Source organism: Bufo gargarizans, chromosome 3, assembly GCF_014858855.1.
Source record: "Bufo gargarizans isolate SCDJY-AF-19 chromosome 3, ASM1485885v1, whole genome shotgun sequence".
In the NCBI taxonomy this organism is placed as follows: Eukaryota; Metazoa; Chordata; class Amphibia; order Anura; family Bufonidae; genus Bufo; species Bufo gargarizans.
In genome coordinates, this window is record NC_058082.1 from 87,255,355 (window position 1) to 87,280,249 (window position 24,895).

Below are 24,895 nucleotides of genomic sequence, written 5' to 3' on the forward strand. Positions count from 1 at the left end.
ACACCGCGCCACGTACTCGGGGAATTGTGAAAGGAATGTTTTCTATATGGTTTATCCTTAAAATCTCACTTTCCGCCATCATAGTACATTCCAGTGCCCTGACTCAGATTACGGGGTTGTTTTATAACAGTCACGTGCATTTACAGGGTAGGATTTGTTAAAGACTTATCTCCGATCCACAGGTTAAGGAATAAATATTTAATCAGCTGGGGTCCGAGCGCTGGGGTCCTCGCTGATCACAACCCTGTATTCCCCATTTGAATGAAGCAGCAGTCCGGCATCTCTCAAGGCCAGAGATAGTCAGTCTTGTCTTTGGCAGTCTCCAGTGGTCCCAAAGAGTTTTTATTTTATTTATTCATCTGATGCACTTATATAGCGCTATTATATTCCGCAGCTCTTTACAGACATTAGCATCCAGCTGTCCCCAATGGGGCTCACAATCTTACCTCCCTATCAATATGTCTTTGGAGTGTGGGAGGAAACCGGAGAACCCGGAGGAAACCCACAGAAACACAGGGAGAACCTACAAACTCCATGCAGATGTTGTCCTTGGTCGGATTCGAATCCCAGCGCTGCAAGGCACCAGTGCTAACCACTGAGCCAATGTGCTGCCCCTAAAGAGTTTAATGGACAGGTGCTGTACCTGCGTCAGCACCGCTCCGTTTGAACAGAGAACACTGGGTCCCCTTTCTCGTGTTTGGCAGGTGCCCCAGCAGTTGGACGCCAGCCAATCACTTATCCCTTATCCTGTGGGTAGGGGTCTTAAAATTGGGACAACCCCTTTAAAAATGCTAGATTAAAATTTACGTCCATAGGGATTTAGTTGCGGCTTTTGATGTGAATGTGCTGCAGATTTCACCCTGCGCAGTGAAAATCTGCAGATAAAATTAACATGCTGCACATCTAAAATCAGGAGTCTTGTTTGGCCCCACGAGTGTTGGGACCACCATAGCAGGAGCCTCTCTTAGCTCACTCTTCGCTGGGTCATAGAAGAGGGTCCCAAGCCCCTGTATGAGATCCATGGACAGGTGTCGACTTCATGAGATCACTCCTTCCAAGCTGATTGAAACAGCTGTGTAGCCAATAAAGGATAATCTCTATCTCGGAAAGTGACGGTATATCACTAGCCCTCTACTCATCCTGATCTGTATAAAGTCACCACAGTGCTGATTTAGGCTCAGTTCACACCATCGCATTTGCAAACTAGCAGGCTCTCTGTTTCTATCAGTGTTCCACATACGTGTGCTGTATGTTTTCTCCACGGACAGCACACGTCCCCATTCATTTTAATGTGTGTATTCACACATCAGTGTTTTACCACGGTCCGTGGGTCCGTGTTTTTAGCACAGAAGCATGCTTTATTTTGTCCGTGTTCACAGATCCACTGCGCCCACTGTATTCTACGGATCCGTGAAAACCACAGATGCCATTCGTGTTTCATCCGTGTTTTACGGATCTTTAGGAAGAGATGCTTTTAAAATTATTTTTCACAGCTGTGCAGTGAGTGTCAGTGAAACACGGCTGACACACTGACAGCAGCAAAAAATGGAGACACAGATCCACCACGGACATGGTCACGGAGGCATCACTGACCACCTTTTCACGGATTTAAACACAGACGCGTGAATGAGGCTTTACTCTGAATCTGTCAGGGAACTGCTCTAAGAGCTAGATCTATAGCCCTTATCTCTGAACTCCTGACAGCTCGTAAACACTCATTATAGCTAAATTCTTATCAGCTTGATAATAATTTAGCTTAAATGAGTGTTTATGAGCTGTCGGGAGGTCAGAGATGAGGGCTACAGATTAAGCTCTCAGAGCTATTCCCTGACTGATTCAGAGTAAAACAGAGAGCCTGCTGATTTGCAAATGCACTTAAAGCTCTAAAAAAAAAAAAAAAAATGCTGATTTTTTTTTTTTTTTTTTACTTAAGACCTACTGAAAAAATTACTTTTGACCCCAAATGAGTGGAATTCAATAATAAAAATGCCCCTTAGAGGTGCCCATAGCCATTAAGGAAGTTGATTACTGCCTGCCAGATTACAGTTCTGTGCGTCTCTGTAACCTGACAACCTGGCTTTTTTCCCCCAAACAAAGATCGACTAAAGTTGGCAACCATTTAAAAGGTAACTGTAAAAAAATAAATATGAATTTGCTAGTTTATTAGAGCTAGGCATGTATACCTGAGTTATTCTGTCAATGATTGTCAAAAGATCTGTAATTACCTTATAATAACAGCTTTCATTAATGTCCTCTGTCCCTTTCCGCTGCTCCCTTAAAAGACAGTTGCTAGGGCTCATCTGTCTCCGGCTAAGAAGACGGAGGGGCGGTCCTTCACACTGCATGCCTGCATTAGGCTTCAGAGTGAGGAGGCGTGTCTCAGTAATACAATCTGATTGGCTGGCAGGGAGCTGCTGGCTACAGCAAGTGTGTATGGGAAGTGAGGGAAAGCAGTTTGGCCTCAGAGAACTGGCAGAGGAGCCATCTTGAGAAGGTCCTCATATTGTAAATGTTTAAACAGCCGTAACTAAGGGAAAAACCTAAGGAAAACAGGGGTATGTGAATAAACTAAAGATTGCTTTATGCATAATGCTGCTGCAGCAGTAACATATGCTAAAACTTATTTTATCTATATATAATTTTTTTTATGAAAACATGACAGTTACCCTTTAAGACCCAAAATCCCACCGAGTCTAAGGTTGTAAAATAAGGTTGCAATCATGTTATTGTCCTGGTGACTGAATGTTCTAAGGATGTAATGGTTCAAGAGCGTAAAACAGTAGTAACATAGAACTGTGATGGCTTGGTAAGTGCGCAGTAATATTAAAAGGAGTTTAAGTTACACCTCTGATAGTTATAATGCCCCCCATATGCCGGGCCCCTCACACTGAATATACTTACCTGGCTCCCCGCTCCCTGCGCCGCTCCTGGTCCTCGCACCGCCACTGCTGCTTTTCCCCGTGTGCTGATGAGAACAGCTGGTGTTGGGGGGAGGGCTAAAGGGGGGGGGTCGCCAATGGCAGGTGGTGATGGGGACATGCCTCCCTAGTATCCTGGGTGACACTAGAGAAGGTCGTCCCGTCACCTCCTGCCATTGCCTGCTCCCCCCGACGGCAGATGTTTTCATCCACGCTCGGGAAGAAGCAATTGCGGCAGTGCGGGGACCAGAAGCCGCGCAGGGAGCCAGGTAATTAGATTCAGTGTTAGTGGCCCAGCATATGGGGGACATTTTTTTGTCTCAGATAACCCCTTTAAAGCGACCCTTACTAATACTTATTCCCCGCGGTGTAGTTGTGGTAGGTTCCTGATCATATTCATTTTCTCATTCTTGGTTTCGTAGTCTGTACTTTATAGTCTTTATGCTATGCTGTACTGAAGACCATCTCTCCGAGCACTGACCTACTGGTGAGCCTGTGATGGGCTTGTGTTTACACACAGCAGCCAATCAGAGGAGACTAAGCTACAGGCGGCAGGGGGAAGCAGCCTGAACCAATGACGGGACAGTAGGTGTGTCTTAGACTACCTCAGATTCCCTGTAGGTGCTGTAGCTAAGCTGTAGTCACCGATCTCACCTCTGCCCTTATGTTGTCATAAAAACAGACAAAAAGCAATATGTGAGGAAACAAATTGCAGATAATCACCCCTCATAGCTATTGACTTGCATATTGTTTTGAGCTCACGACTGGACGGTCACTTTAAGTCTGTAGGTTTATGATGTCATCATTTTTAGCAATAAAGATCAATGATAATCTACATGTTTTAATGCATAGATATCTTTTCTATTCTATAGGAATTTGAATCCATGCTTTCTCGGGCAGCTAAAGCTAAACCAGGGCCAAAATTTTTCCGAGATTTAGGTGATAAAGGTGAGTCTTAACATAATGAAATGTACATCGGTGACACACATCCACAGATTACCCGGAAAGTTATTTTATGTGGCTGTGATGTGCTTAGAGTCGAGCATTACACTGACGTTGTACTAATACTAATGTATAGTCCAAGTAACACACAAAAAAGGTCACTATGTACACTGACTCACAGCATGGAGAAAGCATTATATAAGGAACTGACATGTGGGTATAATGCACACGTGAAGGACATGAATAAGGCAAAACCTACTGCTGTAGAGAAGTAATAATGGTAATCATGCACACAGTGAGGTTGAAGTATTGCTATGCTACATGTTAACATAATGATTGTGAATGTAGTGGTGTTGTGACCTACAAGTTGTCACAACTCTGGACTTAAAGGGGTTGTGCAATGATTTATATTGATGACCTATCCTCTGGATAGGTCATTAATATCACATCGGTGGGGGTCCAACACCCGGGACCCCCGCTGATCAGCTGTTTGACGAGAAGGCGGCGGTCCATGCGAGCGCCACTTCCCAGTCTTTACACTACGCCTTGTCTCCGGTGGCGTGGTAGCATAGTGTAATTACAAGTACTCGCTCCATTCACTTGAACGGAGCGAGTGCTTGTATTACACTGCACTTCTGGGGCGACGGGCAGTGTAATGAACAGGGAGCAGTGTTCGTAGGCGCACCAGAGCCTTCTCAAACAGCTGATCCCCGCGGACCCCCACCGATCAGATATTGATGACCTATCCTGAGGATAGGTCATCAATATAAATCGCTTTACAACCCCTACTTGTGGATCACACTCGCAGCAACTTGTGGGTCACAACACCACCACATTCGCTTGAAGAAGAAGAAAGGGTCTGTTTTTTGGTCCCCAGAAAAGGCGCCACTCTTGTCCATGGTCAGTATTTGGTATTGGGCTCACCCTCATTGACTTGAATGGGTAACGAGGCACAATCCAGGGACAAGTGTGACACTGCTTCTGGGAAAGAAGCAATGATCCTGACTTTGCCGTAGGATGAAAATTTTGCACGTCGTCATGAAGTGCCGTATGCAGTCTGTCAAACTGAAAGCCGCTACTACTCGGAAGCCTATGTAAGAGAATTCATTATTGCCAGGGGTTATCGTTTGATCCCCTTTCTTCTACCCATCTGCACATATTTAATTTTCACACTCAGAAAGGTCACAAATTAGTCAGCGGTCTATAGATAAATGCGGTGTCGGCTTACACACCGCTAATCCTGTAATTATAAAATATATCTGCAAGGCCATTTATTTCCCAGCCAGAAAATTTCCTTTCTCTCCCAAAAAGAAATCTTTGTTGTCAGAATGAATATGTTGGAGTCCATAGTGTAAATGGATGCCGGCCCCTCCTGTAGCTGTAAGGAGCCCGCTGCTATATGCATCAACAATGTCATTTTCTTCTTAAGCAAATATAATTATACATTAAGCCAATTATGTCATCTGTGAAATAACCTTTCATCGAGCTGCGCACAATAGCGAGAGGGTGCCCAGAGACGCTGTTCAGTCCTTGCATGTATATGGGCTGTCCGCCCGATGAAATTACATAGTGTTCATGTTACTGACGGCACCCACATAGAAGCTGAATATTAAAATGTAACCCGTTTACCAATTGATAGCAAAAAACGTACGCATAATAAATGTTTTTCGTTCTGTCAATGGCGTGTAGCTGACCCCAACAAAGACACCCTGATCTATTAGCGTCCATGTGTTCCATACTAAGACATTAATAAGAGAGCAATTGCGACAGGAATGTGCTTGCTTTACGGAAAGCAGCCATACTTATAGCTGGTGGTACAGGTCCCAGAAGCCCACATATCGGCAGACCGGGAATCCACTGACTTAGGCAGCTGCCACTGAAGAGACTGAAGAAGATGTACCTAAGAGTATGCCACACCGTCTATCGCCAGATAAAAGGGTTTTAGTTTTATTTAAAAAATCGATAGCCCCCCCACCCCAATTAAATAGGTTTCTAAGGCTAGTTTCACACTTGCGGGATAGTTCCATCAGAGAACAGCCTGCCCGCACTCTCTTGATCCTGCATTTCCAGATGTATCCGCAATTTCCGCCGGCTCCATTGACTATAATGGAGTCCAACGGCATTGGGGCCGTAGATCCAGAACAGCCTCTGCCGGAACCGCCTGCCATAACTCTACCACAAGTATGAAACTAGCCTAAAATATAAAAAAAATAAAAAACTTTCTAGTTGCGTGATCCCAGCATGCCTAGCACTGTCCCACCATAACACCATGGATTGTCATAGCGATTGTGAGGTCTTAAGGCTCGGACTAAAAGAGCGCCATCTACTTCAAGTGCCCCTTCTTTTCTGTTTTCCCCTCCTCAAACAGAGGAGCCAGTCCTGTTGGGATTCATAGAAAGACCACAGAATGGAGAGCTGAGGAGAAATTAAGGGGCATCATTCTCAGCTGATTGCTTCTGCTACTTCATTTTAGCAAACAGTGGGGGTCTCGGCTCTTGGACCCATACGGATCAGATGGTCTTACATGTTACGAAGACTTATCAGAAGTTTATTATGAGAAAGATACGTTTATTGGAGCTTGAGGCGTATGCAGATACCATACCAGGAGTCCTCTGGGCGGTGCCACAGCCTTGCAGAGTCATGGAGTCCTCTCTGTAAGCACACCTCCTCCAAGGTAATTGACACCTTCCTTGCCGGGATTTCAGAGGTGCTAGCATTGACGTCTGAGGCAAAGACGGATGTAAATCAAAGAGGACTCCGTGACTCTGCAAGGCTGTGGCCCCGCCCAGATGACTCCTTGGATGGCATTTGCATACACCACATTCCGCAATTTAAACTTTTCTTTTTGAAGAAAGGAAATTCTACTGAAAGTGATACAGACATGGTTAAAATGATGGTACACATTCCTAGCCAGCAGTGAATTCCTTTCAAAAGGGTTTAGCAAGACTTTAATGTTGATTTACCTAACCTTAGGATAGGTCATCCGTATCTGATCGGTGGGGGTCCAAAATCCGGGACCTCCACCGATCAGGTGTTTGAGAAGGCACCAGCGCTCATCTGAGCTCACCAAATACAGCACCGCACATTGTATAGCGGCTGTGCTTGGTATTGCGCTCAGCCCCGTTCACGTCTATGGGACTGAGCTGCTCCTAGGCCATGTGAACAATGAACGTGACGTCACACGACCTAGGAAAAGCTGGAGAAGGCTGCAAAGCTACTGCGAGCGCCGCTGACTTCGCAAACAGCTGGCGGGGGTCCCGGGTGTCAGGCCCCAACCGATAAAATACTGATGACCTATCTAGAGGATAAGTCATCAGTATTAAAGTGTCGGAAAAACCCTTTAATACCCCAAAAGCTGAGACGTTTAGGCCAAAAATAGCCGAGCGCTGTCCAATTGAAGTGAATGGAGCTGTGCCTGTAGTTGCGTGGCTGCTCTCCCCTCACTTTGGTGGTGGTGGTGGGGGGGTTCCTTTCTGGATATAGGTACAGGTCGCAGAGGTAGAACCCGCACCTAGCGTTATGCCAACAATGTCTCGGATGAGAGAACCCCTTTAATGTTAGCTCCTATACTAGCCCAGATTTACTAATGTGTCTGTGCCTAAACTCTGTGTAAGCATTTGCCCAATTTTGGCGCAACTAGATTTTCTTCACTGAGCCTGAGCCCCTGTGATAAATCTGCTGCAGTGCTAGACCGCGGGTCTAAGCTTACACCATTTATAGGATTAGTAAATCTGGGCCACTGTATGTGGATGACGCTTAGGCCTCTTTCACACGGGCGAGTATTCCGCAGCGGGTGCAATGCGTGACGTGAACGCATTGCACTCGCACTGAATCCGGACCCATTCATTTCTATGGGGCTGTGCACACGAGCGGTGATTTTCACGCATCAATTGTGCGTTGCGTCAAAATCGCAGCATGTTCTATATTCTGCGTTTTTCACGCAATGCAGGCCCCATAGAAGTGAATGGGGCTGCGTGAAAATTGCAAGCATCCGCAAGCAAGTGCGGATGCGGTGCGATTTTTCACGCACGGTTGCTAGGAGACGATCGGGATGGGGACCCGATCATTATTAATTTCCCTTATAACATGGTTTTAAGGGAAAATAATAGCATTCTGAATACAGAATGCATAGTACAATAGGGCTGGAGGGGTTAAAAAAAAAAGGAAAAAATTATTTAACTCCCCTTAATCCACTTGTTCGCGCAGCCGGCATCTCTTCTGTCTTCTTCTTTGAGGAATAGGACCTTTGATGAAGTCACTACGCTCATCACATGGTCCGTCACCATGGTAAAAGATCATGTGATGGACCAACAGCTCAACAGCTCTTCCATCATCATCCTCACGCGATACACTGGGACCTGATGTCACACAGCGTCAGGTCATAGTGCGCGCTTATGTGCACTATATCCTGACAATGTGTGTACGTCAGGAGTGCAGCGCGGTGCCACGGGGCGGTGAGTAATAACAAGCACTTCACTCACGCTCCGTGGTCACATGGTACAAACAAATTTTCTGCCTTGAGGATTTTTGTGTGTCGAGTTACTCGATTGATTCGACTAATTGTTTCAGCCCTAGTTAACTCCTACATGTGTATATGCTGTGTATGGTGAACTGTAAATAAAGGCATGGAGTCAGATAATTTCATGTACAGGTCCGTCAGGTGCCTCCAGTGTCCGGACACCAGCATTCCCCTAATCCGCAGGCTCCTAGACTGTAAATCTTTGTGCTGTACAGACGCACATTCCTGCTGCAGATTGCCCAGTGCTGACATCTCTTTTCACTGTCACTCACATCAAAGGGGCATTGCGGTTACTGCATTTTAGGTTTCGTCTTGCCCTATGCAACTACAAATATACAAGTCCCAGCACTTCAGGTTTTTCTCTTCAAGCATTACAACATGTTTTCCTATATAACAGCAGGGGAAGAGCATGTGTCTTTATACAAGACATTATGACGTCTATTAATGATTCCTTTTTTCGTATTTAAGTGTAATAAATCAGAAATGAGCATGTGTAGATGTTTTCCCAGAGTCAAATCTGCCTGGTTATGTTCAGATTTGAGGCCGATCTGCCATGATATTAAGGATGGTGTCCCGCAGACCCCAAGTCTGTTCAGTTTGCAATTTAAGTATGTATTAACCAGTTAATGGCTCAACAAATAGTTAACTCTTAATTTTCAAACTTCACGGACTCGCTGCATTTGGCCGCACCACGGCCACATCTTGCACCTATGGTGACCGCTACATGGGACACCACCCTGATGATTGAAGTGAAAAAACGTTGAATAACTTATTACCATGGCACCTGTCAAGGGCTAGGATATATTAGGCAGCAAGTAAACAGTCACTTCTTGACGTTGATGTGTTGGAAGCAGGTAAAATGGGGAAACCTAAGCATCCCAGCGACTTTAACAAGAGCCAAATTGTCACGGCTAGACGACTGGGTCAGAGCATCTCCAAAACAGCAGGTGTTGCAAGGTGTTCCCGACAGGCAGTGGTTATAATCTACTAAAAGTGGTCAGAGGAAGGAAAACTGGTGATTGATGAATATGGGGAGTGAAGGTTAGGCCGTCTAATGTGATTCCACAGAAGAGATACTGTAAAGCAAATTACTGAAAAAAAGTTACTGCTGGATAAGCACAACTGGTCAGATTGCCCATGCTGACGCCTGCCCACCATCGAAAGCTCCTACAAGGGGGATGTCCGCATCCGGTGGAGTCATTGTGATGTTCTGGACACAGTTCTGTTGGGAAACCTTTGGTTCTGACATTCATTTGGAGGTTACTTTGACACATACCACCTACCTAAAGATTATACGGACCCCCTTCATGGCAGCATATCCTCTAATCCCAGTGGCTTCCCTTTGCAGGATAACATACCAAACACACTGCAAAAATAGTGTATAAATTGTATAAGAAACACAAAAAAGTTTAAGTTGTTGACTTGACTTCTATAGTCCCCACCCACCATAACTTTTCCAGAACTATTTGTTGAGCCATTAACTGGTTAAGTCATATTTAAATTGCAAACTGAACAGACTTGGGGTCTGCGGGACACCAATAGTACAAGTGACCACAAGAAACTTTGTAATATGTCTCAACAATAAGAAAGGGGCAGTTCTCATGTTAAGAGTTTACCTCCCTCTATCTCCTGCTAATTGCTTTTCACTTCGAAAAATACCTTAATCCTGTCCTAGATGGGAGCAGCTCCACGCGAAGGTCCTATTAAACAATTTAAAGGAAATCTAGGAAGAGGGGAGGGGGGCGGGATGAGCAGGAGCACACGCAGACAAGCAGACTGCTTCAGCTACATAGGCTGAGATATAATGCTTTATTCACAACCATACAGGTCAGTGCCTCTCTAAAATATCCATGATCCTGGGGCTGCTTCTGAGTGCATAAGAGAAGTTTAGGAAGCAGATTCTCCTCTACTTTCTGTGTGCAGTGAATAGTAGCTAGTCTCCACCCAACATGCCTTAGAAAACTACAAACTAGGCACTCAGCATGCACAGGGGAAAACAAAAAAATGCCAGATACAAGTTATATAGTGGCCATATATACACTGTAGTGTTATTCCTCATGTACACGCACTGTACCATTGTTTAATGCAAAGGTTAAGCATGTGTCTGTCTATCGCATCTTCCGGGCCGACCTGCAGCTCACCTGACCCGAACTGACTGTTTCAAAGCGATTTATGATACAGTCAACTCGTACCTGATCACTGGGATGATCATGATGATGTGAATACACTGCGATAGCCCCACAATCAGATCATACTGACTGTATCATCGGTCAGTCACTTAGATTCAGGGTAACCCCGGTCAGCCCTGGAGATGTAACCGACACGTAGACCTTGTTTCCCGTGCCGATCACATTTGTGTGAATCAGCCCTAATAATCAACTTATGGATCGTCACCCAAGGAATGCTAATTTTACAATGTGCTGCTTCCTCTAAGATCCCATTGTAATTCATGTTTCCTATTGCTACCAGAATCCACACTTTGCTCCTCGAGACTGATGGGTTTCCTTTATCTATTAATTTGGCTCAATGTAAACGGAAGAAAATGAAGTTTACTTTTCTGTAAGCGGTGTTTAAACATGCCACACTGAAATGTCTTCTGTACTATATAAGCCTCCGCTGAGTGATTAATCCCCATAGTGCCTGTCAGGCTTTGCAATGTCTTTCAAGGTATTCGAACACACAAGGAATGTAAGGACTCACTTCCCAGCCCCTCTCGATGGTGTAATGACTTCCACTGTGTGCGCCAAAATCACCGCCTAAACGACACCTGTATATTGTGACCTCACATACATATCATAGTCCTTGAAGGAGCCTAGAGGGAGGAAAAGAAGATATATCACCTCTTAGAAAGGACGTATTACACAGAGAGGAAAAAACTTTTTTGGGGAAAGAGTTCTGTTATCATAGTGGTCTGGTAACCCGGCCGGTTTGTGTGGCCCCATGAGATTGCGGACAGGGGACTCTTCACTCTTAGGTTGCGAAAGGGCTTGCAAAACAGTAATGTTAGAGAAGTGTTAAATATTGGAAAGTAAAGTTAAAGAGAACCCGTCATCCACGTTATGCTGCCCATACTAACAGCAGAATAAAGTAGAGACAGGTGAGTTGATTTCAGTGGTCTGTCATTTATAAGTAAAAAGTAAGTGGTTGCCGAAAAACAACATCACAATCATTGCAGACTGGGCCTGGAAAAGAGTCACGGCCACCGAAGAGTCATGGTTATTTCTGAATTCCTGCCCTTCTGCCCACCTGCTGATGGCTGACAGTCTTCTACCTAGTTTTCTCCCTTTCTCTCTAGGAGAGAACTGCCAATCATCAGCAGATGGGCGGGAGAGCAGGAGATTAGGAATAACCATGAACTAGGGGTGGGCGATATGGCCTAAAATCTATATTGCAATATAATTTGAAGCATGTGCGATATGTGATATATATTGCAATATATTATTTTCTTCTGTATGTATACAAAAAATACAAATTACAAAACTGCCATCAGACATGTTCCCCAGAGCCAGTGCCATCAGCCCCAAGCCTCATGGCATTTGCCATCATCTGCCATCAGACATGTCCTTGTCCCCCAGAGCCATGACCATCCTTTGCAAATAGATACCCCCCAATCCTCCAGCCCCCCCCCCCCCCAAAAGAATTACTATACTTAACTTTCCTGCAGGGTGCTCGGCAGTCCGCATGTGTCGCGTCTTCTTCCCAGCATGCATTGGGCGGGACCTGACATCACACACAGCGTCAGCCAGCAGGCTGTGTGCTGTGTGCACGCCAGGCCCTGGACACTCCAGTACAGTGCGGTGCGGAGTCGGGAGCCGGGGCCACGGAGTGGTGAGAAGATTCTTCAATTCACTACCGCTCCGTGGTCATATCGCGGTCCGGCGATACGGACAAAATCTGTATCGTTGCACAGATTCATATCGTGCATATCGCATATATCGCCCACCCCTAACCATGACTCTTCTCAGGTAGATTTGACTCTTTTCAAGCCCTGCGCTGCAATGATTATGATGCTGTTTCTCGGCAACTACTTACTTTTAGCTCATGAGTGACACACCGCCTTTCTCTGCTCACCAAGCACAGCGCTGTACATTGTATAGTGGCTGTGCTCGGTATCGCAGCTCAGCCCTATTCACTTCTATGGGGCTGAGCTGCGCCTGGGGCATGTGACCGATGGACGTGACATCACTGGCCTAGGGAATAATGTGAGAAGGCCGTGGGGCTACTCCGAGTGCTGGTGCCTTCTCAAACAGCTGATCGGCGGAGGTCCTGGGTGTCGGACCCCCAATCAGATACTGATTACCTATCCAGAATATAGGTCATCAGTATAAAAGTCTCAGAAATCCCCTTTAATTTATTAGTTTGCTACCTGCAATAGGTGGCAGTAGAGACACTTTCCTTCATACAGGAGAAGAGCTACTTTGCATATTTTTTTTCCCAGGGAGCATTGCATGTCTATGGCAACTTGGCAGTCTCCACAATGAGAAACGTTATCCCTCCAGACCATACAAAGGGTGAAATCCATGACAGATCCGCCGGTGTTCAGTGCTTTCTCCATTTTGCATCCAGGGACAGATGGAACCGCTCTACAGTGTGAAGACCACGCCATACAACACCCCATTTGTCAGCTTTCTGGGACCCTGTTGGCCTGACTTAGATTTACTTGCAGTCCCACCTGAACTTTTCGGTCTTTTAGTAGAGATGGGACTTTAAGATCTAAATACACTGTGCCTGTTGTAAGGGAATTGTGAAATCGCCTTACCAAAGACATTGCAGATGTCTTAATAAACCAAATAAATGTCTGAGGAAAAAAAAGCATAAAACAGATGCTAGCGGTCTACCAAAAAGAAGAAAAAAAAAGTTCATGTCCAGTGCACTAAAAACATGAGTCGGTTTTGCACGGTCTTAACGACGACACAATGAAAAATGTGAAACTTATCTGCGCGGCCATTATTTGTGTAAATGTGACACGGTAACGTAAACTGCAATGTCACTAATAAAAATGAGCTGTAATGCCTGCAGTGCTGCGGTCTAACCGTGTCCCTCTTCTCCTCCCCAGGGCTGATCTCCTACACAGAGTACCTCTTTCTGCTGACGATTCTTACAAGTAGGTATTCTCCATTATTCGGTGTCACTACAATACATGGATGTTTCGGGCGTCTTCCATATTGATAAATGATTTTCTGTGGAGGAAGGATAGCCTTGCTGTGGTTCATCCTCCTGATTGAAAGCCTAGAGCTCCGATGTTGATGACCACACTAGCATTGATATTTTGAGATGCAGAGGACCATCTACTTCTTAGTTACATAGTTGATACGGTTGAAAAAAGACATAAGTCCATCAAGTTCAACCAAGGGATAGGTGGGGACGCGAATCCCAGAAGGAAGCGAGACCCAGATTTCTACTTGTCTTGTGATATTTCCAACAGGCATGTGGGACCTATCTACAAGAAGTGCCCTATTTGCCAGATGGACACGGCTTCCCTGACCTGCCGCCGCATCGTGAACTGGGACGGCCATTTGTGCATGCATGAGCACGGCTGCTTGGCCATAACTTCCATAGATAAATGAAGATAGCCCCAGAAATGTGCATCTTCCCCTCACTTCAAATCCAGGCATAGATTGACCTATTTGGGGTATCCCTGTTCTCCAGGGGCCTGTCTCTAGCAGAAAATGAAGTCACATCCTGTGCATATGCCATTATGTACATGTTGGGGGAATCCCTTTAAGATTAACAGACAGGGTAAATGTTAAAAAAAAAAAAAAAAAAAAAAAAAAAAGGCTTACCAGTCACTGTTGCTTCATATCCAGTGCCGAGCTCCATTGTCCTCCACTTTCGGATATGGAGCACAAGTGAAGATGAGACTTTTTTTTCTTTTAACATTTACACCTTACCTGGCCATCTGAAAAGGGGTTCCAAGTATTGAAGGACCTCTTTAAGGCTACTTTCAGACCTGAGTTTCACTTTTCCGAGGATCTCAATACCGTAGAAAAACGCTTCAGTTTTGTCCCCATGCAAGCTGCGGTTTTCTTTCCGTCATGCGATGCGGAGCAAAACGGATCCGGCATGACACACAATGCAAGTCAATAGTGCCGGATCCGTTTTCTTTGACACAATAGAAAACGGATCCGTCCCCTATTGACTTTCAATGGTGTTCATGCCGGATCCGTCATGGCAGTTTTAAAGATCCGTTCATAACAGATGCAGATGGTCGTATTATCAGTAACGGAAGCGTTTTTTGACTATCCCTGCCTGATCAGGAAAAAAAGGCTAGTGTGAAAGTAACCTTAGTCATCGCTGATACACATCTACAGAACATTGAATGTGGGAGGTAATTTGAAAAGTCAGATGAAAAGTATAAATAAAATAAGCTTGTAGTACATAGGGTGGGAAGGGGAGTAAGAGCCAGGAATGTGAGGATACTGGGGAGAGAAGCGCACACCCCCGAGACCCAGCCTAATCTGATTTACTCATGCAAATTACATCACTGCTGACATTTATGCATCATAGACATTATAAATCACCCAGGACTGCGGGTTTAGAAGAGTCTTCTGCCTGATTTATTTATCTTTCTTATCACTTCACTTGTTCCATGGGTGTTTAATGTGTGGGCATTGTAGACCACTTACCACCTGCTATGTGAAGATTTTCCTAAATATCTGTATTGCTTAAAACACTGCTCTTTTAATGCCCTTTGGGGGTTGTAGTTCTATCATTTTAGAAAATAATTTAAAGGAGTTGTCCGAGACTTTTTTTTTTCAAAAATTGATGGTCCGTCACTATTCGGTGGGGATCCTAGTCTCGGCACTAAGTATGTCTGTAATACCAGCCATTGAAGTATGGAGCTGTGTCTGGTGGACAATGTCATGCCATGACTCCCTCAGCTGACCTGCTCTGGTGCCATACCTCCACCAATCTAATTTTTATATATGACCCCTTTCACTTTTCTAAAGTAAAAAAACAAAAAAAACGGGTGAAATATTATTGTCTAGAAGATCTTATGATAAAACCGACCATGCACTTGAGAGATCCCACATGTTCTTTGGGTCAACCTCCCATTCTCCTGACTTGGGTGAGAATGTTTTTGTTCTTATGGGGAGAGGGAAACAGGCTGATGTAAGAATGAACTTGCATGTTCTTCTCTACATCAACAGCAGAGGATAGTTTGGAGGTCCACAAACACGGTCAGTCCCGCGGAATACAGTGGTTTCGGGCAACTTTTTTCTAATGTGTATGGCTGGTTTAAGTTTACAGAGAAGCAGCCATGTTGTTTTTACAGTAGGACATCTATTAGATGCCCTAGTAATAGTTTGCCTGTAGTTGCTAGTGCAGCTACAATTATGAGGCATAAGAGCTGCCCATGCAACTGCTGCAGAGACCATGGTTGGTCCTCATTTTAATGGTTGGTGAGAGCCCACTCAGGGATGTAGACCATGACCTGCTGTCCCATCTGGTTATCAATATGGTGGCGTCACACAATACCTAAGAGGAACTTACTTTATCTTCTTTGCAACAAAGCACCACTGTTCTCTCACCGCATGCCCCTCACCTCCATATGGTGTGAACGCCATATGTTAAATGGAAAAATCCGGATTGACTGATAGGAATCACATGATGATGATGATGATGATGATGATGTATAGTCTTGTGTACACACAGTCTTACCCTTAGGGCCTCGATACGCTTAGCTGGCTGATTCAACAAGGGAGGAAAAAGAAGAAGGCATGACACTTTACCATGGGCCGCAAAGGCCTAGAGGATAAGGCACCTATTCCAGAGACCAATCTCCTAGCACTTATCAAAATAGAGACTCAAGAAAAAGGGAGGAAAGGTAGAGGGATCTCATGGTTCAGAGGGTTCAGGGCGAGATATAGACAATGTGAAGAGAACAAAATTAATAAACGTGAGGAAAAAGTATCTTTAAAAAAGGAGGGACATTACCAACCGTGAATTTATCGACTAAGATTTAGAAAAAACCCCAAAATTATATGAACCAAAAATAAGTGTTATATAGGAAGATCAAACGCCTGTTTGAAAAGTAAGGTTTTCAGTGCACGTCTGAATGAGAGAAGACTGGGAATCATTTCCAGAGCCAGAGGTTGTTGGACGGGGAGCCAGTGCAAGGCATTAAGAGAGGGAGTGATATGCTCTCGGCGGGCAACACCCGTTAGTAGCCTTGCTGCGGCATTTTGCACAAGTTGAAGTCTATGCAAGTTCTTCTTAGGGAGTCCCATGTACAAGGCATTACAATAGTCCAACCGACTGCTGATCGCTGCTCCGACCAAGGCTTTCCTGAGAGGGGATTCGATGTATTTTAAGATCCTCCTCAGAAGTTTCAGCTGGTAGAGGCAGGTACTAACCACCTGATTTATCTGAGGAGCCAGGGTTAATCTGGAGTCCAAGACCACTCCCAAGTCCCTGACCTGGATGGCTGTCTCAGGGACAGGTCCAAAAGACAATGGCCATTGGGGTGCTGAGGGTGTAATTTTCTGGTCACTGAATGTAATACATTCAGTTTTGGTGCCATTAGCACATGACCTGCTCCATAGCACCTTGTGTAATGAAACCTGTGCATAAAGTCCTGTGATGCAACACGGACTCTCGCTCTGGAGGACCAGTGCATTGTATCTGTCGGGGAATTGATCATTTGCAGAGACGGCTATTCCCAGCAGACGGACCACCAGAGTCGGCAACTTGCTGGAGACCCACTCAACAAGAAAGAATTATAGTGGACAATGCCTTTAGCCTAAAATTCCACTTTTAAAGAATGATAGAAATTGGGACATTATCTTAGATTACACATGCTAAGAAATAAAATTCAGTTCAAAGGGGGGGATTATCATGAGGGGAATGTTTGTCGGTTTTGCTTGGGTCTGTGTTGCTGTGATCTGGATCAAATTTATCAAATATCTCACGATGTTTGAAAGATTTGTCGGATCTTTAAAAAAAAAAAATAACACTTTATATAGAGCTGTCACTCCAGTTTTTCTACGGCCTGCACCTACTCACCTGTCTAACAGCAACCACTTTCCCATCCACTTTTCAAAAGCAACAAGAGCAACATAAAATCACAAAAGTCACACATTTTTGCTAAGAAAAAGGACTTGATAAATTCTCCAGTCTAATTTCAAATAAAATGCCATCTTTACACTCATGCTATTAGTTCCGAAACAATATATACCATATACAAACCTAACTATATTTCTGGGTTTTCTCCAGATTTTTTATGATGGCAATTTTAAGGGAGCAATATACATTATTTTAGCTGTTAGAAATTATATATTCACTTACAGCATAAGTATTAATGTATATTTAATTTGTTTTTTTCCATATCCTGCAAGTATAGTTTTGGTTTATTTGAAGATTGATCCTGAGATTGCTGACTGTCATCAATATACTGTATTTGGCAAACATTGCATTTAGTACATGTCTATCGCCATCTATTGGTCAATTGGTTACATTGCATTTGCTACCTTCATAGAACTAAATATGTCCACGATTTTGAAAGCTACTTTTGCTGAAGCGTGCACACACTGTAGGCAACGGCATAGGTAGAATAGGGTGGCAGGGCTAACGCTCTGTACTTGGTGAAGGATGCGGGGCACCACTGGCATCAACAGCAATACTCCATTTAGTTTTTAATAATAAAGGTTACTGGGATGCATACTGTTTTAACAGCATACTCATTTTACATGGGAATTGTGCCGCCACCCAGCAGTAGCATGCTGATTAGACCAGTCAATAAAATATATATATATATATATATATATATATATATATATATATATATATATATATATAATATAGAGAGAGAGATATTACACACTATGCAATATGACTCCCTGAAATTTTGAGTGTTCACGAAGACTGGATTAAACATTTGCCCAAGGGCATCTGGCATAATGGTGGCCACATAGAACACATCATGTAAAGCACTAAGATTAGATAGATATGAGGCTAGATAGATTATATAAAATAGACAGACAGACGGATACGTAAGACTGCTTTCACACTCACGTTTGGTGTGGATCTGTCATGGATCTGCACAAATGGATCCGTTCAGATAATACAACAGTCTGCATCCGTTCAGAACGGATCCGTTTGTATTATCTGTAACATAGCCAAGACGGATCCGTCTTGAACACCATTGAAAGTCAATGGGAGACGGATCCGTTTTCTATTGTGCCATATTGTGTCAGTGAAAACGGATCCGTCCCCATTGACTTACAATGCGGGCCAGGACGGATCCGTTTGCCTCCACATCATCAGGCGGACACCAAAACGCTGCAAGCAGCATTTTGGTGTCCGCCTCCAAAGCGGAATGGTGGTTGATCGGAGGCAAACTGATGCATTCTGAGCTGATCCTTCTCCATTCAGAATGCATTAGGGCAAAGCTGATCCGTTTTGGACCGCGTGTGAGAGCTCTGAACGGATCTTACAAACAGAAAGCCAAAACGCCAGTGTGAAAGTAGCGCAAGACAGGCGGATACATACATAAAATAGATTAGATAAAATAGATAGATTAGACAGATAAGATAGATGAGTAGATGGATAGATAGAGTAGGGAAGGTAGCCACCATGAAAATGCAGTGCAATCTGCACCCAGCATGTTACAGAGCAGGAGGAGCTGAGCAGATTTATGTATAGTTTTATGGGAAAAGATTCAGTAAAACTTGTATTTTGTTTATTTAAATTCCTGCTTATTCTGGGCTTTGGCGTCCAGTGGGCGGTCCAGAAGCCTTCAATGACGGCATACATCTACAGCTGTCAATCACTGATCGTCTCTTTGACTTCAAAGCATAGAATGAGCAAGGATTTAAATTGAGTACAAGTTTGGCTACATGCACACGAACGTTGTTTGTTTCCGTGTCCGTTCCGTTTTTTTTGCGGATAGGATGCAGACCCATTCATTTCAGCACACCGTGTGCTGTCCGCATCAATATGTCCGTTCCGTTGCCCCGCAAAAAAAATAGTGCATGTCCTATTTTTTTCTAGTTTGCGGACAAAGATAGGTATTTTTACAATGGATCCGCATTACGGATGCCATACGGAAGTCATCCATTTTTTTTGCGGACCGCAAAACACATACGGTTATGTGCATGTAGCCTTTTACGAATCTTCTCCCACAAAATATATGACTGCTTGATTTACTTTTATAGAACTGCCAAATAATCTGAAACATCTGACAGTCCAGCCCTTCATCAGGTGTCTATTGATGCCAGATTAGTGGAACGGATCAGTACTAAATATAACAATAATGATTATTTTCACATAATGTTATGTCCCATATTCATTTTCACTAATTGTTTACTAAAACACAAATAAAAAAAAAAAACATTTTTGAATTATTTTTTATTTGTCCTCCCAACGTATTCATGGCCATAATTTATTTTTATTTTTTGGTCTGCAGAGCTGTATGAGGGCTTGTTTTTTGCAGAGAAAACTATAGTTTTTATTGGTACAATTTTTGTGGTATCAACTTTTTTTTGTTCAATTTTTGGGGAGAACATGGTGACAAAAAAAGTCAAATTTTTTTTCATTACAGTGTTCACTGTGTAGGATTTTTAAAAAATATTTTAATAGTTCACTGCGGGCAAGGCGATACCGAATGTTTTTTTTTTTATTGTTTATATATTTTTATGTGTAAAATTGGGAAAGGGGAGTGATTTAAACTATTAATAAACTATTTTTACTTTTTATTTTTACTTTTATAACTAACTTTTAACCCCCTAAAACCTTTAGGCCCCTTTCATATGAGCGAGTTTTCCACGCGGGTGCAATGCGTGACGTGAACGCATTGTGCCCGCACTGAATCCTGACCCATTTATTTCAATGGGTCTGTGTACATGAGCGGTTTTTTTCATGCATTAGTTCTGCGTTTTTCACGCAGCCCTGGCCCCATAAAAGTGAATGGGGCTTCAGTGAAAAAACGCATTGCATCCGGAAGCAAGTGTGGATGCAATGCATTTTTCACTGATGGTTGCTATGAGATGTTGTTTGTAAACCTTCAGTTTTTTTTATCACACACGTGAAAAACACATTGCACTCGCTCAGAAAAAAACTGAATAACTGAACGTAATTGCAGACAAAACTGACTGCACTTACTCGCAAAATGGTGCGAGTTTCACTGAACGCACCCTCAAAGCATCCAGACCTAAGTTGTCAAGCTCGTGTGAAAGGGGCCTTAGGGTGAATGGCATTCTTACGTGCTCACTGCTGAGCTGTGTCTCGTGCACAGCTTAGCAGGAAGCTTACCATGGCAGGCCCAGGAAGCTTCAGCAGCGCCCAGGCTGCCATGATAACTGATCGGACCCCACAATTTCACTGTGAGGTCTCAGATTGAAAGGCAAAGGGAGTCGCAGCCTTGCCTCACAGATGCCGCAATATCTATTGATCGCAGCAACTGAGGGGGTTAAATGACAGGTTCAGTGTGACCAGGTGTCTGCTCCATACAATTGTGGGCGCATAATGCCGTATATGTACGGCATTATGCGTTAAGGAGTTAAAAGGGTTGTCCAGCCATTGCAATTTTTTTTTAAACCAGCTCAGATGGGCATAAAACAATAAAAGTTGCTCACCCTACTGTTAACAGCCTCCATTGCACTCTCTGGTTCCATTAATGGGGTTCCACAATGGTCCTCTCCTTCCTCTTGACATGCAGGAAACGCCATTCAAGTCAATGGGTCCGCATCCGTGATACTGAGTGCATGCGACCGCTGCCCGTTTATTGCTGACCCGCTGTTTGCGGTCCTCAGTACAGGCAAGGGGCACACACTGGTGTGCATGAGCCCGTAGCCAACGATTGGCTGAGCAGGCATTTCCTGTGTGTCCATATAGGACCAGGGAGTAGCAAAGGAGGAATGGTAAGGTGAGTATCACTTTTATTGTTTACGCTTATTTGAGCCAATTTTAAATAATATTCAACAACCCCTTTAAGCCTTTAGGTTATTCCACGAGTAAAGGTTCTTAGCAAAAAAGTACTGTTCACTTCTGCGAGGAGTCCGATTGACCCATGGACTATACAGATGTGTCGTTCCTTACCTTTCCTTTTGCAAGATGACCCCCTTGGGAAAAATAATACATTTGCATTACTCTGGCATTGTACCGCAAACTTTTTTATACCTTTCCTAAACTTGGTCATCTCGCGCCACTCCTCTTCGGATATATATCGAGCCAAGAGGAAAGGTGAGAAAGGACACGTCTGTATCTGTGGTTCAGATTCTTGGTCCATAACTTTCAGCATAGCAAACAGCAGGGTTGATCTTGGAATTCCTTCGACACAATGCACACTATGACATTTAGCAATCATCTTCAAATGAAATGAAAGCATCATTCATAGGGGTCGAGGGTAACCATCATTTCTGTTACCACAGATACCCCTTATGGCTGGTGGCCGCCTTTTGTGAGAGACATTGTACTTTCCTCTATTCATGCCTTTGTAACAGATTACGAGACCCTTGGTAGAAACAAACATCTTCTGTCTGCGCAGGGGGAATTATATTTCATACCGATCCACTCCACTTAGCTCAGGAGGCATCAGAATACAACCAATATCTAAGAAATCTTAGAACAACATTCCATCAAGAAAAAAAAAATCATTTTCAAGAGAGAAAGTTCTTAGCGTTGGACGTTCCAGCGGCTCTTAATTTCTGGCTCCTGCTTCAGGTTCATTTTACAAAGAGATCACTCGTCTTCTAATGCTATGGGTGTGAGAGGTGATGGAAGGCTCCAAATCAACCCTTCACACTAGATAACTTCAAGAGGGACGTGATAAGCGGCCTTGCATATTAAAATGTTGAGGTATTAAATGCCGCTCTCGGGTCTGGGTACTGTAAATGCGTCATTGTCTGGTGCACTCGTAGATCTGGAGCTCGTGCAGAAATATGAGATTTAGAAAAAATATTTTTTTTCAGAAGTAGAAATGTCTGTATGCACTGCATCTGCTATAGAGACAGGTTTCTCTGCCACGTCTTTGGCCACCACATTGTGCAGTCACAATTGCCGGTATGCAGTGGGAGAGTTAATGGGGATGTTGGACATAATATTCTGTTGGGTGTTAAGTGGGGTTTTCCTGGATTCTCCATTGATGTATTCTTGGGGTACACCATGAATGTACACAGTTGAGTCACATTTCCTACTTTCGACATCGGCAGCTCCGGCAGGAAGTCACGTGTGGTGGTCTGGCTTGGTGGGTATGTAAGGTGAGCGATAGGCTGTCTGCACACACATCCCTCGTAGCTGTCATGGATAAAAGGGGCGATTTATCAGAGTTGCAAAAAGTAATGATCATTAGCTTTCGGGTTAAGGGGGGCAGTAGTTCTGAAACTGCAGTTTGTGAACTGTTCTCAAATGGCTTCATTGCGAATAAGTGTCATAGACACTGCGGAGCACCACGTGCCACTGATGTGAGAGGTGAACGTTGGCTACGAAGGTGGGCAAGGGCAGATCGACATGCTGCAGTGGAGCAGCTCACCACCCAAAATGAACCAGGAGGCAACCAGACGTGTATCTAAAACAACAGTTCAGAGAACCCTACTGTGTATGGGGCTCAGAAGCAGAGAGATAATTACTGCACCTCTGCTAACGAAGAAAGCCTTCAATTTTCACCTCAGTATCAGAATTTGACCTCCACTCATTGGGTTGTCTTCTCTGATGAGTCATGTTTCCTGCCTCCTCAAACAGATGGACATTGACATGGCAGGCAAGAAACATTTGAGAACAAATACCCTGCAACCATTGCTGGAAGAACACAAGTTGGTCGTGGCAGACGTAGCAGCTTTATGGTTTAGGGAATGTTTTCGTGGCATCCTCTGGGCCACTTGATCATGTGAAAGGCACTCAAACTTTTTGGGTATGACTCCATCCTTGCAGTTCACATACACCCATACATGCTGATTGTCTATCCTGGGCAGATGGGATCTTCCAGCAAAACAATGCAACGTACCACACAGCTAGAAATGTCCGACATTGGTTGGAAGAGCATGACCAAGACTTTCACGTACTACAATGAGCCACTAATTCCCCCAGACCTGAACCCAATTGAGCAATCTGTGGGACCACCTTGCTCTTCATGTTTGCTCTATGTATCCTCCCTCCACACACCCTCCAGCAGCTGTGGGATGCACTGAAGTCAGCATGGCTCCACATACCTGCGACAACCTACCAGGACCTTACTGAGTCACTCCCAGCCCATCTAGCTGATGTCTGTGCTGCACACAGAGGTTTACTCTGGATATTAGCTGGTGGTCATAATAATGTGACTCCACTGTGTATTATTGATGGTGGTGAAGCCCCCAATCAGACGAATGAAGAGCAGCTTCTTTTTCCAACGCCGTTCTCTATGCCACCACTCCCGTCCTAATTTTATTGCTCATTTCCAAACTGCAGCAGTCACGTGCCGGTGTACGCCAATCACTGACCTCAGTGATTGACCGCTGGGAACAGTGATTTGCAACCGTCATGTGCTGCATATCAGCACATCACCACTGCAAATAAGTAGAAGCTGAAGGACTAGACCAGCACCATAGAGAACGGCACTGGAGAAAGAGGTGAGTTTAAAGCTTTATTCGTCTGCAAATGGGTCTGCATTCATTCTCAATAGGGCAGAACGGGATGCGGAGAGCACACTATGTGCTCTCTGCATCCGCATTTCCGGAGCGCGGCTCCGAACTTCCGGGCCGCGGCTCCGCAAAAAAAGAGAATATGTCCTATTCTTGTCCGCAATTGCGGACAAAAATAGGCAGTTCTATGGGGGGTGCCAGCCGGGTGAATTGCGGATCTGCAATACACTACGGGCGTGTGAATGGACCCCAACACTTTTTTTTTTTTTAGCCAGATGGGAAGATTTTTTATTATCTCGTACAACTCCTTTAAGTCTATATATAGCATGCCATAAATGGGTGGAATGCCATGGACAATACCTTTTGGCACAGTCAGCTGTAATTTGTCAGCACCAAATAATCAATAAGGTTTCAGCACCACCAAAAATGTTACACAGACAGGCTGCGTTCATCAGAGAGAAGGAGACGATCTGGCTGATCGATGAAGGGCCCAACTGGGGAACTACCCTTTATTTACTGAGAATCCTCTAATAGGCGTTTAACATGATGTAGTGTCTCTGAGATGTATGAGCTTGTCAAAGTGGACAGGACACCATAACTGGCCAATACAGTAGGTTGTTAATTCCAGGCCAAAGTACCCCAAATGCAAATTTGTGGTTTGTTTTTTTTGTTTTGTTTTTTAAGATCATCCCCAGTCAAAAGTTTTTATAATTCTTCAAAATGTTTCAGAACCAAAAACTGGATTCCAGATTGCATTCGAGATGTTAGACGCTGATGACAATGACCAAGTCGACAAGAAAGAGTTTTTTAAGGTATTTTTGTGTGTGTGTGTTTCTTTTTTTACTAACTCCTCAATATTCCGTATTAGTGTCCCTCCTAGGCTTGCTCAATCTGACATCAGGCATGGAGAGATGCAACTGCTTGCTGGGAGGTATACTTTCTAAGGCAACCATCCGAGG

At 44.1% G+C, this 24,895-nt stretch overlaps 1 protein-coding gene across 1 annotated transcript in view; it reads left to right on the forward strand.

The window, feature by feature from the left end:
* Positions 1-24,895, forward strand: part of MICU2 (mitochondrial calcium uptake 2) — a 267,192-nt gene that overhangs the window by 200,084 nt on the left and 42,213 nt on the right. The window contains exons 4-6 of the mRNA XM_044284689.1: positions 3,791-3,866; positions 13,436-13,483; positions 24,666-24,748. Of these exons, the coding sequence (XP_044140624.1) occupies positions 3,791-3,866; positions 13,436-13,483; positions 24,666-24,748 (207 nt within the window). The remainder of the gene's footprint in view (positions 1-3,790; positions 3,867-13,435; positions 13,484-24,665; positions 24,749-24,895) is intronic.